This window comes from Salvia miltiorrhiza, chromosome 8 (assembly GCF_028751815.1).
Source record: "Salvia miltiorrhiza cultivar Shanhuang (shh) chromosome 8, IMPLAD_Smil_shh, whole genome shotgun sequence".
In the NCBI taxonomy this organism is placed as follows: Eukaryota; Viridiplantae; Streptophyta; class Magnoliopsida; order Lamiales; family Lamiaceae; genus Salvia; species Salvia miltiorrhiza.
In genome coordinates, this window is record NC_080394.1 from 12320174 (window position 1) to 12335101 (window position 14928).

A 14928-nucleotide genomic window follows, 5' to 3' on the forward strand; every position below is an offset into this window, starting at 1 on the left:
CAACATTTGTCCCACATATGCGAGAAACGGGTGGTACGAAAAAATAATTTTGTTTCAATCGTGCCAAGTGCGTAGACATGACATATTCAGAATGATGACATCAATATTCAATCTTCCCAATTCATCATTACCCCCCTCGCATGAGAGTTTCTTCTAATGCTAGAAAGTGAATAAAATGATTAAAGAAAAAATGAAAATTAGTTAGATTTTGTGTTAGTTGTAAGATTTCGTGTTGATTTGAACCTATGATTTATAATAACATTGTTTGAAAAATGAAGAAAATGTATAAAATATTTATTTAAATATTGTTCTTCAATTATAGTTGGATTTGTACACCATCGAGTATTTCGATTACTCGATAGTGTTGTAGAAAATCTTCATTTTTTTATTACTCGATGGTGTACACGATGGTGCCATCGAGTACTCGAAGTTTCAAAAAAGTCAAAGGGTGTTATAATCTTTTAAGCCTAAAATGACTATATATATAACTTATCTATTATAAACTAGGGCTATAAAACTTACGTTTTTAACAAAAATGACTATATGTGATAATTCCCACAAAAGGTTCTAAAAATAATAATAATAAATAAATAAATAAACCCTGCAAATCTATAGTTTTTTATTGCACCATTTTTGTGGATGAATTATATAAAATGACATATTCGTAATATTCGTTTCAAGTGTTGGCGCGACAGACCTTGGCACGAATAATGCGAAATGGAATATTCGTATCATCCGTGCCAAACAATTAGAGCGCCAACACTAGGAACCGAATGATACAAAATGACATATTCGAACCATTCGTCCCAAGTGCTGACGCGACAAATCTTTAGACGAATGGTGCGAAAGGGCATATTCGTACCATTCGTGTCTAGTGCCGGTACAAAATACAAAACTATATTTGATTATTGGAACAAATTGCACCATTTTTGCGGGACGAATTTGTTCTATCTCATTTATCTTTAATGTTGAACATTATACTATTTTTTAATTTTATTTTCATTTGTTGATGAAAAATAAGTAGATGACATTTTTTTCATTTCAAAAGTATTCACATGATTGTTTAATTATAATTAATTTAAATTTAACTATTTTTAAATTACAATAATTTTTGATGCAATTAAGGAGAAGAAAATTTGTATTATTAATGTTAATATGAATTTATAAATAAAAAACTAGTTATATAGATCTAAATATTGATGCAATTAAGGAGAAGAAAATTTGTATTATTAATTTTAATATGAATTTATAAATAAAAAACTAGTTATATAGATCTAAATGTTATAATTTAAAATATTATATAAATTTATTTAATTATGTGTACGAATTTTATATTTATTTATATAAACCTATTTGTTGTTATATTTATTTTTATATTTGTGAGAGGTCTTGAGTTCAATCTCACCTGCATGCGAGTAGTTTTTCTACTTTTGTGTGGATAATAGTTCTGTTTACATGCGAGTTGCGCATTTAATTCTATAATAGATATCTCTTGTAATTTTAATATATATATATATATATATATATATATATATATATATATATATATATAGGGGAGGGCTACGGTAAAAACACTTCTTAAAATATAAATATAAACGTTTTTTAATGTACGAATTTTATCCAACATGGTTACGAATTCATCAAACATGGTTACGAATTGTGAAAAATAATTTTTTGCTACCTTTGGGATTCGAACTCAGGACCACGAATTCATCCAACAGGGTTACGAATCAACCGTAGATCTTGATGATCTAAGGACTGAAAATCATTTATATTTTATACACTTAAGAGTGTTTTTATTCTAGCCCTCCCCTATATATATATATATATATATATATATATATATATATATATATAACTTTCAACAAAATTCAAGAGATACAAACCTTTATTTCACCCCTCTTTAAAAACCTGAAGTAGTATCCAGCACAGAGTTTGGATCCAACTGTAAAGAAATAGCCCATATATTTAGTTTACTGCAATGAGGCCCAAATAATATTTCACTTTGATCCCAATATAGGCCGGAGCCCATATATATTATTATCAGATTTTATTTTTGCTTTACCTTTTCTTTTATGGGTTTACTTTGATGAAAAATGAGAGAAAAATTATATTTTCACTAATTTTTCACTATTTTTACATATTTATTATGATAAAAAAAATTCTTCGGAGTGTGTAACCCGTCGAATTTCGACGGGTATCATTTAGTGTTATAATTATATATAAAAATGTTAAAAGTTATGCCAGAAGCTCTAGAATTGCAGGAGTTTAAAATTTGAATTCTTAGATAGGCTACGTAGGACCCCGGATTAAGGAGAGCGCATGATTCCTTAATCGTGTTATAATTATATGTAAAAAATGTAAAAATTAACACAAATAATATATTTATAATTAATAAATATTGTTCAATAAAATAAGTGCTAACATGACATAGGTCTACGTAACATATCAAGTTAAAATGAAAAAGTATATTAAAGAGAACTTTTATCCACCCTAACATGACTTAGTAAAACATATATTCGAAAAGTTGTCAAATGAACTTGAAAAATAATGCGTTATAATTAGGAATGACAATCGGTATGGATAGTGCCCTTCCATGCCCGTACCCGCGAGCGAAGGCCGTATCTATCACCCAACCCGTGATCCGCGACGGGTACTCTCTGCCACCCACACCCGTCACCCGCAAATACCCACCACCCATTGGGTACTCGCTTCGTATCTGCCACCTGACTCGTGACCCACGACGGGTACTCTCTGCCACTCACACCCGTCACCCGTGACGTCGATTATCCACTAATCCGCTACCCGCAAACTTAAAATATATATATATATATATATATATATATATATATATATATATATAAATACTGCACATATTAAATGATGGAATAATATAACAGAAAAAAGAAAATATTTTATATAAATTAAAAACATTGCACTCATGTCAAAGCTCGATCATTTTTGAATTCCTAAACATCTATCTAAACATTGTTAGTGGCCCTTAATTTAATAAATTGCGCTACCTAAACATTAAAATAAAATAAAATAAAATATTGGCTTCTATTGAAGGGACTTTAAGAACTTTCTTGTTGACTGCAAGATGACAAACAGGGCATGTCTAAGAAATGTTTGGCAACCAAAACTAAGACATGATTTAACTAAATCACCATAATATCTGAATTGTGGTATGCTTCTGTTTCGAGTATCTTTAACAGACTTTAATGAGTATATATCAGTAAAAAACTATTATAAAATTCTAATCAATTGAAAATATAGCATGATAGATAATATCAGATCTATTACAATATTTCTATGTGTTACAATAAGGGAAAAAAAAAAATCAAACAAAAGCTTCTAAATAAAAAACATCCTCTGATTCACCTTTCCCTGTGCCAATGGGGATAGACTCTGGCGCCAGCCTCATAAATAGGACTTAGGGAGTATGATCTACAATATCAGATTCACATGATAATCAAATTTGAATTAGTCACGTAATAAGATATAAATAGGTCTTCCTGTTCACAAGCCAAAATAACATATCAATTCAAAGGAATTCCAAGTATAATATTAAGATAATCAAGATCAAGCTCACATTTAGTGTGATAGTTTCGAACTAAATATGACCTTCATCCAATTATTTATACTGCCACCAACAAAGCTCTAGTCATCCATGAGAAAAACATAAACTGCTCTCAAAGAACTCGGTAGATAAGCATATATCAGTCCCTACAACTCGATTTATCAACTACTACATAAATTCTCACATTATTAATCAGATTTACAACCTAAACAAAGAAGGTACTTCTATCCTTGATTGCAGGAGAAGGTCTCTATAACTATTGTTTTCGGGAATAAAAATAAGAATTTGATAGACATCATACACTAAAAATGAATGATTCAATACTTTGGGCCAACATCAACTAAAATCCTCTTAGATAAATGCTTCACTTATCATAGATAAATACTTTGGACCAGCATCAACTAAAATCCCATGTTCTTGCACATCTCATTCCATAGTACACACTATAACCTAATTTCAAACACTCAAACAGCCTGGTGAAACTTATAAGCACAAAAAATCAGAACTCATAAGCACACTCACACTCAAACAACCTGACGAAACAGATTTAAACATGATTCATAGCATGCATCAATCGCCAAAATCAGAACTCATAAGCACATAAAAAAAAAAAGTTCAATGCAAAAGAAACACAGCAATAGAAGAAGAAGGTTACCTTGCATTGCAGCGTTAATAATTTTTACTAAGGAATTTATAGATAAAATTCTAGGTTATAAGTTTCCATTGTTAAAATTCTTTCCAAAATATATTCTTTCTAAAGTTAACAATCATTCTATAATTACCAGCAATCGAATCATTCTATAATTTGGTGTATCAGCAATCGAAAATTATTTAGCATATGATTAATTATTTTTGTTAAATCGGTGGACTAAAAAAACCAACAAAAAAAAACTTACCAAAAAAAAAACCTTACCATGGTCGTGGCTTGGTGACGGGCTGGGGCCGATGGGGCGAATCGCCGGAGGAAGGAAATGTGTCGATCTCGGCGGTGGCCGGCGCGGCGAAGCGAATCGCAGCGGGAGGCAGAATGAAGAAATTGGTGGAGTGGGAGGCAGACCGGAGCAGATCTCTGGCGATTGCGGCAGCGGCGGTGACGCGAATCGCGACGGAAGAGAGGGAGAAATTGCTACGCGGAGACAGGAAGAAGGGGTCGCGGTGGCAGATCGGAGTAGATCTCTGGCGATTGCGGCAGCGGCGGTGACGCGAATCGCGGCGGAAGAGAGGGAGAAATTGCTACGCGGAAACAGGAAGGAGGGGCCACGGTGCCGAGTTGGGGCCGGAGTAATCGCCGCGGGAGAGGGGAGAGGCTGGTGTGGAGCTGCAGAAATAATAGATAAACGAAGGGGAGGAATTCACGGCGGAGGAAGGAGGGGCGGCGCTGATTCAGACGGGGGAGGGGAGAGTAGTGTGGAGACGGGGGTGGTTGAGGGGAATTGAATTTGGGGAGGAGAGATACTTAATTTTGTGTTTTAAGAATTAAAGTAAGATATGCCATGTAGGAAATATTTTGCCACATAGGATGACTAATATTATGCCAGAAGCTCTAGAATTGCAGAGATTTTAAATCTTGAATTCTTAGATAGGTCACGTAGGACCCCGGATTAAGGAGAGCGCATGATTCCTTAATCGTATTATATATTGATTTTTCACTATTTTTACATATTTATTATGATAAAAAAAATTCTTCGGATAAGGTGAAATATTTTCTCGGGCAGCTTCTTTTCACTTACTATTTTTTCACCAATATCGGATAATATTATTTCAGGGTAAGAATGTGAAAATATTTTCCAACATTTTCTCATCTTTTTATCTCTAGTAATCATATGATAGAAAAATGAGAAAAATATAATATTTTCTCGTCTTTTCTTATCTATCATTTTTCAATGAAAATTTTACAACCAAAGTAAATGCACCCTAATATGTACTCCCTCCATCCCATTAGAGCATCTGCAGCAATACGCTAAAATAGCGCAAAACTCTAGAATATAGTGTGAACATGGCTCCAACAATACTGTAACCCACGCCACATTTTAGAGTATGTGAACAGTACCCCGCTAAATGTAGCGGGTACTGTTCATCACGGTAGATCTATTTTTTTTTTTTTGCTTTTGTTTTGTCTTTCTTTTTGTAACTTATTTTTATTTCTTTTAGCTTATCTTTAATTTCAATGCTTGCACTTGTGTATGAATTATTAATTTATTTCATTTTTTTTATGTTTATAAATTCTAAAAGATATTATATATAATTTTTAAATTGCAACATCATAAAAATACAATAATATAAAATTGTGATAATAATAAAATTACAACAACACAAAAACATCATAAACATAAAATTACAAGAAATAGAAATACAATAATATTAAATTAAGAAAACATTCAATAAGGTCCAAAATCCCCTTCAGATCCTCCAGCATCACTTCCAGATCCGCCAAAATTTGGAAATTCATCACCAAACATATTGAAAGCATTGCTTGAACCTGAACCGTCTTGCCTTTTCAATATGATTCTGGTTTGTTCTTGTTTGAAGTACTCACGTCGTATGGGATCAGAAATATTGTCGGTGTCTATCATCAAAATTTTATTATCTGCTTCCCATTTACGAAATGCAAGAGCTTGTTTTTTTGCTTCAATATTTTTGTTGTTGTAGTTGCATGATTTGATCTTTTTTTGTGGATGAGTTACCCATTATTTCTTCAAGTCTTTTATTTCCTTGATCAATTGCTTGTAGAATATTAGACATATCTTCGCCTTTTTTCTCTTATTTTTAGTCTTTTTTACCCCATCTGGACGTTGTGTTGGTCCTGAACCACTGCCACTACCATCACTTAGATTGATACTAAAAGAAGACAAACCATCAGGTGAGATAGGAGATTCTGGTGTTGTTTCTGCTTGAAATGAAGACCTTTGTGAATGACAATCAAACTTCACAAAATCTTTCATAAGGGGCCAGACATGCTCAAACTTGAATCCTTTCTTATATCTTGGATCCTCCGTCAGTAATTATTTTGCACGATCAAACTGAATAATAAATAACATATGTTAGCAATAGCACAACAATTAAATAGTTAAATCAATTGTAAAACTAAATAACTACTTACAATATCTTTTTCAGAAGCGCCACTTGGATTTAGATATTCGATTTGTTGCACGCATCCTTTGAATTTTGAAAGAGAACTCATAATGACTTGCATACGAGTTTCAAGCGATCTTTTGGTTCGATCAGGAATATGTGGAGAAGGTTTGTCACTATTATATACCCTCACAATTTCTTTCCAAAAGGTATCTTTTTTTTTTATGGATTCCTGTTTCACCATCTTGGGATAGATCCATATACACACGACAAAGATGTTTATCTTCATCGATTGTGTAACTAGGCTGTCGAGAAGAAGAAGACATGAAAGGCAGAATAACAAACAAATAAAAAAAAGACAAAAATAAGAGCTTAGATTCTATGTGGAAGTATACAAATCGTAGAGCATATTTATAGACATTAAATTGTGAAAATTTGCAGATAAGATAAGAAATGAATGGTGGAGATTTCATGGAAATCGTGATGAATGGAAGTCGATTTGCAATTGTTGCAAATCCGGCCCGTTTTTGGCAAAAGAAACATTTAGAGCTTATCATGAAATCCTGCATTATCATGCACAATATGATAATTGAGGATGAAAGAGACTTGTCTGCACCAATTCAAGAGATGAGAGAAGTCCCAACTCCAGATGTTGAAACGGTGCCAAATGAAGCACGTCAGTTTCAAGAATTTCTTGCACGCTATCGAAGCATCAAAGATAAATCAGCTCATCTTGCACTTCGTGATGCATTGGTCGATCATTTGTGGGAAGAATATTCAAATTTTGAACACTAATTCCCATTGTTAAGTAATTTAAATTTTTGCAAGTATTTTGTAATATTAGTGTGCTATTGTCATGTAATTTATGCTTTTTTCAATTATTATGTAATGTTATTTTATATGTTGTTGGAATAAATTAATGTGCAATAATTTAAATATAGTATAAAAAATCAAAATAATTATATTATATTATGTTATAATTAAATAAATCAGAATAAATATAAATAGAATTAAATATATATATATATATATAAAATATATAATAACTATATAAAAAGATTAATTTAATAACAATTAAAAGTATCAAAATAGAATATTCCATTGTAGAGTGAAATGTAGAGTTGATTGCTGGAGAGCAAAATGAAATTACTCTACATTTCACTCTACAATAGAGTGAAGTTCACTCTAATGTAGAGTGAACCATTGGAGTTGCTCTTACAAATGTCTTATTATTTTTGGGCACGGAGATTAAAAAATATGTAGAAAGTAGATAAAGTGGGTTGGTGGAAATTATTTAAACATGAGATATAGAGAGAGAAGGATGGAATTTAAAGTACCCACTTTGGTTAGTTATCTTACAAAATTACCCACCCATATAAGATGTCTTATAAAACTACCCACTTTGCAATTGATGGTGATAGGTTTGCATCGTTTTCCGTAAAAGTTCTTACACTTTTCTTACACAAGTACACTTGTGTAAGAAAATGTGTAAGAGAGGTAGTTAAATATGACTCTAAATCTGAGGAAATGGCATTATTTGTAACCCTAAATGCCTTAAGTTCGAAAAAATAAAGACATGTATTCATGTTATTAAACATGTATAAGAAAGTTGAAAAAAAATTAAATGTAGCGTATTATGAAACAAGTTTTTTTTTGAAGCTAATACAACAATTACCCGCCTGTTAATCGTAGCCGTTAGACGTAGCCGGCTGGAAATGGATCCCAGCGGCTACTGTGACCGGCTAGGATTAACAGGCGGGTAAATACTTAATTAGCTTTAAAAAAAATTCTAGTTTCATAATAATCTTGATTTAAAATTTTTAAACAGACCTAATTTTTATTATTATTATAAACTTAAAGGGTGATTGGACAATTCACGGGTACAATGCAGCTTTATAGGGGGCAATCTCTTTGCAGTAAATTCACGAGAAGGAAATTGACAAAATAAACTCAATAAGTCTAAATTTATATAATTGAATATGAATTAATATTGTAACACATAAAATAATAGCAAATAGTCGATAAAAAAATTAAAAAATCATATATTATGAATCAATGAATCATAATACACCTTACAACCCATTACCCGCCAGAAATATGTAGCCGGCTGCCGTAGCCGTGGGTAAGAAACTACTCACGGCTACAGCGTACGGCTACTAAGTACTGGCGGGTAAGTTATTAAATGTCTTTAAAATATTTTTTCATATCACTTTATATAATGTTAGTATTTTTTACCCTTAATTTACTACTATTTCTTCTATTTATACACGAAAACTTAATTTTTTTTTAATTATAAGCTTAAAGGGTGATTGGACAATTCATACGGCTACAATGCAGCTTTATAGGGTCTATTTCTTCTTTGCAGTAAATTCACGAGAAGGAGATTGACAAAATAAACTCAATAAGTCTAAATTTATTTAGTTTATTTGATTGGAATATGAATTAATATTGTAACACATAAAATAATAGCAAATGATGGATAAAAAAATTAAAATATCATATATTATGAATCAATGAAACATATTACACCATAACACCAAGTACCCGCCAGAAATATGTAGCCGGCTGCCGTAGCCGTGTGAAAGAAACTACTCACGGCTATATCGGACGGCTACACTTTAGTGCTGCTGAAATAGAAATTTTATTAAAAAGAAAAGAAAAAAAAAGAGAGACAAGAGAAATAAGGAAACAAGCAAAAACACCCGCAAGAAACCCCGGGTAACCAAAAAAGAAACCAAGACTAAGAGAACATATTAAGAGGGTCGTCCTCGTCTAAAACATAGTCATCTATGTCTTTAAAATGTCTTTAAGTTATTAAATGTCTTTAAAATAATTTTTCATATCATTTTATATAATATTCGTATTTTTTACCCTTAATTTACTACTATTTCTTCTATTTATACACGAAAACCTATTTTTTTTTAATTATAAGCTTAAAGGGTGATTGGACAATTCATACGGCTATACAGATAGGCGAGAATCGCGGAAGCTTTATTGGGGGGATATACACGGCTGTATCTCAAATTCACAAGGCAATTTAAGGCTTGTTTGACCAAGAAACCCATTTACATGTATAAGAATTAGAACTTTTAACCTAGCCGCATTCCATTTTGAATTCACGGCATCAGTTTATTTTTTGAGAGAGAGTGAGAGAGAGAGGCAGCCGAGAAAGAGAGAGAGAGGAGAAAGAGCATCGGGTAAATTTTTGAGAAAGAAGAGAGCATTCCAAACCGAAGGTAAATTGGAATGAATTTTTTTTTTTTTTGTATTTGTTTTCTTGTTTGTCCATGTTTGAATGAGAATCATTTTTTTTGAACTTGAAGGAGAGCATTCACGATTTTTTCAACGTCCGAAGGCATACACCATGGCTTCTTCTTCAAATCAAGTAAGTATCCTATTTCGTTGATTTTAAATGCGTGAATTGGGTTCGTGAATTATTTTGGTGAAATTGTTTAATTCGAATTACTTGTGTTCGTGAATTGGGTTCGTGAATTGGGTAGTTATTTTGTTGTAGTCATTTTGGTTGTAGTTATTTTGTTGTAGTCATTTTGTTTAATTATTGGGATGGAATTTACTTATGTTGGGACGAAAATAATTAATTATTGGTTGTATATTCATTTTGGTTGTAGTCATTATGTTTAATTATTTTGTTGGGACGAAAATAATTAATTATTTTCGTGAATTACTTATGTTATTTTGTTGTAGTCATTTTGGTTGAATTAGTTATGTTATTTGTGAATTAGTTTGTATATAAATTGATTTAGTTTAATTTTAAAATCATTTCAATAATTTAAATAAAATACACAACCAAAGAATTGAATTGGGTAGTGCATAAATTGAAACTAACGAGAAGATCCTCTACATGTACATAATTATTTTCGTGAATTATTAATAAATTGTTTAATTCTATTTGGTTGAATTACTTATGTTATTATTAAATTTTGTGTTATTTTTCTTAATTAATTATATTTTGGCTTTTTAATTGATATATTTTTGGTATTGAATAGATCGGTTATCGGAGGCCCAAAACAATAAATCGGCCCGGGACGCAGATCAGTTCTTACTACAAGACCAGTTATTTGTCCCGGGTACCCGAGCGACTGAGGGAAATTGGGGGCGACGCACTGGAGAATACGTTCAGGCAGGGTTGCTTTATGAGTTCTGCACGACCCCCAGAGACCTTTGATAGTGTATTTTCATCCATATGACTATTTTGTTTACCAACATTTTTACATTACATTCTAGTATCATTTTATCTATATTTACTGCCATGAAGACTTGTGATGCATATAACACTGTAAGATTAGATGAAAAAACTACTTAGCCGCCACAAAAGTGTAGCCGTGAGGATTTAGCCGTGTCAAGCTTCATTACCCACGGCTACAGCTTTAAAAACTAATTAGTGGCGGCTAATTAGTTTTTCAAACTTAAATGACATTTTTTATGCAGAATCACATAATTTCAAACTCTGTAATGGTATATTCTAAATTTATTAGTACAAGTTGTTCGTTTTCCCAAATTCTCATTCATAATTTCAACTCATAATTGTAGTGACATGTAAATGGTGATCATTGTTAAGTAAGTCTGATTTATCGTTTGAATTTGTCAAATATTACAATTGAATATATTTATCAACGTCAAACAAACCAAAATAGAACAATTAGCCGCCACAAAAGTGTAGCCGTGTGGATTAGCCGTTCTAATGTAACTACCCACGGCTACACATTTTGTAGGCACATTTTGTGGCGGCTTTTTAATCATTTTAGTTCCTAGTTCATTATAAATTGTTTAACTCAAACTTAATTTATCGAATTTCTTCAAATTACAACGTTATGATTTAATCCATCAATCCGGTCAACTTATGATATTTTTATCAAAATTATATAGTAATTCATTTCTATTTCTAATGTAATAATAATAATTATTTAATATTTAGAAGAAAAGAACAATGAAATTGAAATAATATCATAATAATTAGAATAATATAATAAACTATAGGACAACATATCATAATAATTAGGGAACTCTAAATGAACTTAAATAAAACAGAAAAATAAATTAGGGAACTCTAAATGAACTTAATGTCATAAATACGACTACGCATCGGTGGCCGTACCCTTGCACGATCGACGTGTGTGACCAGACCCGCCACAGAGACCACACGTTTTGGGTGCTCGTTTCTTGCTACTAGTTGATGCCTCCGCTGTTGATGTGTTTTGAGTCGGCCTTTCACCTGCGGATCGAACTCGAGTTTCCTTTGGACGACCAGCTTGTCGCCGAGAGAGATTTGGTAAAACAAGCTGAGATGCAATTCGGAAATGAATATTCCAATTCTCTATGGGAGGCAAGTGGTTAACGTCACCAGAGTATGTGTCAACTAGTGAACTGTTCCAGTAGTAAGAGTGCACGTAATCCTCCACTGACTCGTTCGCCTCACTGCAAAACAAACGATTATACTTTTTGTTATTTAATAATGGTCATGAATAGAAATGACATACGTAATGGCTGCAATCGCATGAGAACACGGCATCTGGTCCTCGTTGAATTCGTTGCATTCACAGCTCTGCTTTTGAAGGTCAACCATATAATGGCGACCACTAGCACGAACCCTGTATTTTCTCTCGGTGGTCCTCTTGGCTGTGTAACGACGACTTTTTACAAGTTCTGCACTGAGCTTCTGTTTTGCCTCCGGAGTCAGATTTTCATCGCTCTCTTGTGCGGCCGCAAGCCTGTCGTTGAACCACTGCTCGACAACTAATCTGACTGCCTCCAACATCGAGCAGATTGGAAGACGCCTGGCCCACAGCAAACGTGCATTAAAACTCTCGGCGGCATTGGATGTAAGGAAACTGTAACGGGACACAGGACATTGTGATCGTGCCCACTTCTCCGGGCCTACGCGCAACAACTTCTCGTACGCCTTTGGCTTCAGAGCAGCCATGGCTGACATTGCACGCGTGTAATCTGATTGCTCGTAGGCGTATGCAGCCTGGCGGAAAAGCTCAGCAACACCGGGCCCGTAACCCTTCATCTTGTTCAACAAGTGGTAGTAGCAAATACCGTGAGTAGCATTTGGAAACTCGCTCTTCACAGCATTAGCGATGGAGACATGCGCATCAGATACAATAAGTAAGTTATCGGGCTCGCCGCAAGCACCTCTCAGATGTGACATAAACCACTTCCACGACTCATCATTCTCGATCGGACCGACACCGATCGCCAAGGGAAAAACTGCCTCATTTTCGTCTTTTGTCACGGCGACAAACAAAATGCCACTATTTTTGCCCTTCAGGTGTGTGCCGTCAACCACAATCACTGGTCGAATGTGAAAGTAGAAAGGTGAGATGGAAGCCCACAGAGCAACAAACAAATGTTTGAACCGGCAGTCTACATCTACGTCCAAATCATATAAGGTGCCAGGATTCGCTTCCTTCAGGGCATACAGATATCTTGGGAGCAGGAGGAACGAATCATCAACTCGACCGTATATCATATCCATCCCGAGATTTCTTGCACGCAGTGCGACATCATATTTGATTTTGATGCCGAAATCGCGTACTAACTCAGCCATGATGGATTTCGGCTTAATGACCTCTCCATCATCGCGTATTCTGTTTGCCACAAACGCTGCCACCACCTTCGAGTGCGCCTTGATTTTTTTAGCTGTGCGCAAGTCCCCTTCGCATGAATGCTCTTTCAACTTATGCACTCTCCACATCCCTCGGCCGTGAACAGACGCACGAAGATCGAAATTGCAGTTGTCAGAGTGCTTGCACGAGAAATAGACTCGTCCCGGATCTGAGCGGACAACTTTTGTCTCAGTGCCTCGCTTCATGTTCCACAAACCAACAGCAATGATCAGGTCGTCTTTGCTGTTGTAAAAAGAATTCTTCTGCAGATCATCAACTCTAGAAGGGTCACTCTCGCGAGCAACCAGCGAAGCCGAGGCGTCCACTGGAATCAAGGGAACTAACCAATTAGTTAGATCACCGGTCTCGGCTGTCGGATCTCCGTCACGTGTTGTACTTTGTCGGATCCAACCTACTCGCTCGGTCTCCGTGAAATCAATTAGATCGTCGTCTAATAAATCCTCAGAGGCATCAGAAGCAGTGCCCACCTCGAGCGCAGGGTCAAATTCTTCGTCATCAGAATCATCATCGTCTCCTGATGCAACCGAGCCTTCAGCTTCGTGCTCAGGTTCATCATCTGTCCGCACATCGTTCAATCTCCCACATACTTCATTAAGCCTTTCGGTTTGATTCCATGCAGATTCGTCTAGCGGTTGTCCATCCCATGTAAAATATTGTCGTGGAGGCGAGCTCTGGACACCATGAAACGACGTATGATGATAATACGGCGTCTCATACTGACTGCATTGTGCTTCATCTACGTGTCCCGAAGGTTCAGCAAAATTAAAAGTAGGGATGTAGGCTTCTTCTACAATCGGACCGTTGTAGTGCTCAACGTACACCATGGGATAGTCGGCAGTTGCCAACAAGGCTTCCACGTCATCGTCTGTGGCCAAGCCACATTTCATCTCCCTACCAAATAGATTGGTCGCCAAATAATACAATTGGTAGCTCGAGCTCAACGAATGCGTCCTCATAATATTGTTGACGCTGCACATCAGGCTCTCAATAGTTTCGTTGACGAGGGGAAGGACCTCTGTAGCCCCACCAACATAGTGTATACCATCGACGAGTCCGTTGTATCTCACATATATGTATCTAACGAATTCCATCTATAAAAACACATAAAATGTAGTATTAAAATATGCATAAACACTTTAAAAATTCTCATAAATATAACATAAAACATTAAAACTATTAATTACACAAACAATATATGAGAAAATCACCTCTTCAAGTAGAATTTGAACACCAATTGCACCAACTATCGCACAAACCACTTCTCAAATCTTTGAGGGTTTCAATTTCTCAATTTTTTAACTGAATGCTCTTTCTACGAGTATTTGGATTTATGTTTTCTCATTCACAAGTAGGGATGTCAATCCAGCCCGAAACCCGTGGGCCGACCCGAATAACCCGACAAAAGTAGAGGGTTAGGGCTGGAAAATTGCAACCCGATAACAAATCGGGCTTATCGGGCTAGCCCGTTCGGGCTGGCGGGTTGAAGCGGGCCAGCCCGTCGGGTTGTCGGGCCAGCCCGTCGGGTTGATGATTTTTTTTAAAAAAAAAACGAAATTAAAAATATTACTACAATTTTAGGGTTTGTTTCAATTTCAAAGTTAGAAAATAGAAACTGCTCTGCCGCAC

At 34.8% G+C, this 14928-nt stretch overlaps 1 protein-coding gene across 1 annotated transcript; it reads right to left on the reverse strand.

Moving 5' to 3' along the window:
• Nucleotides 1-11748: 11748 nt before the first annotated feature.
• On the reverse strand, nt 11749-14418 carry LOC130998087 (uncharacterized). Its single transcript, XM_057923520.1, has 2 exons — nt 12151-14418; nt 11749-12088 (listed from the first exon to the last, which is right to left on the reverse strand). The coding sequence occupies exons 1-2, from the start codon at nt 14391-14393 to the stop codon at nt 11749-11751; spliced, it is 2583 nt and encodes an 860-aa protein (XP_057779503.1). The 5' UTR covers nt 14394-14418.
• Between the last annotated feature and the right edge of the window lie 510 nt (nt 14419-14928).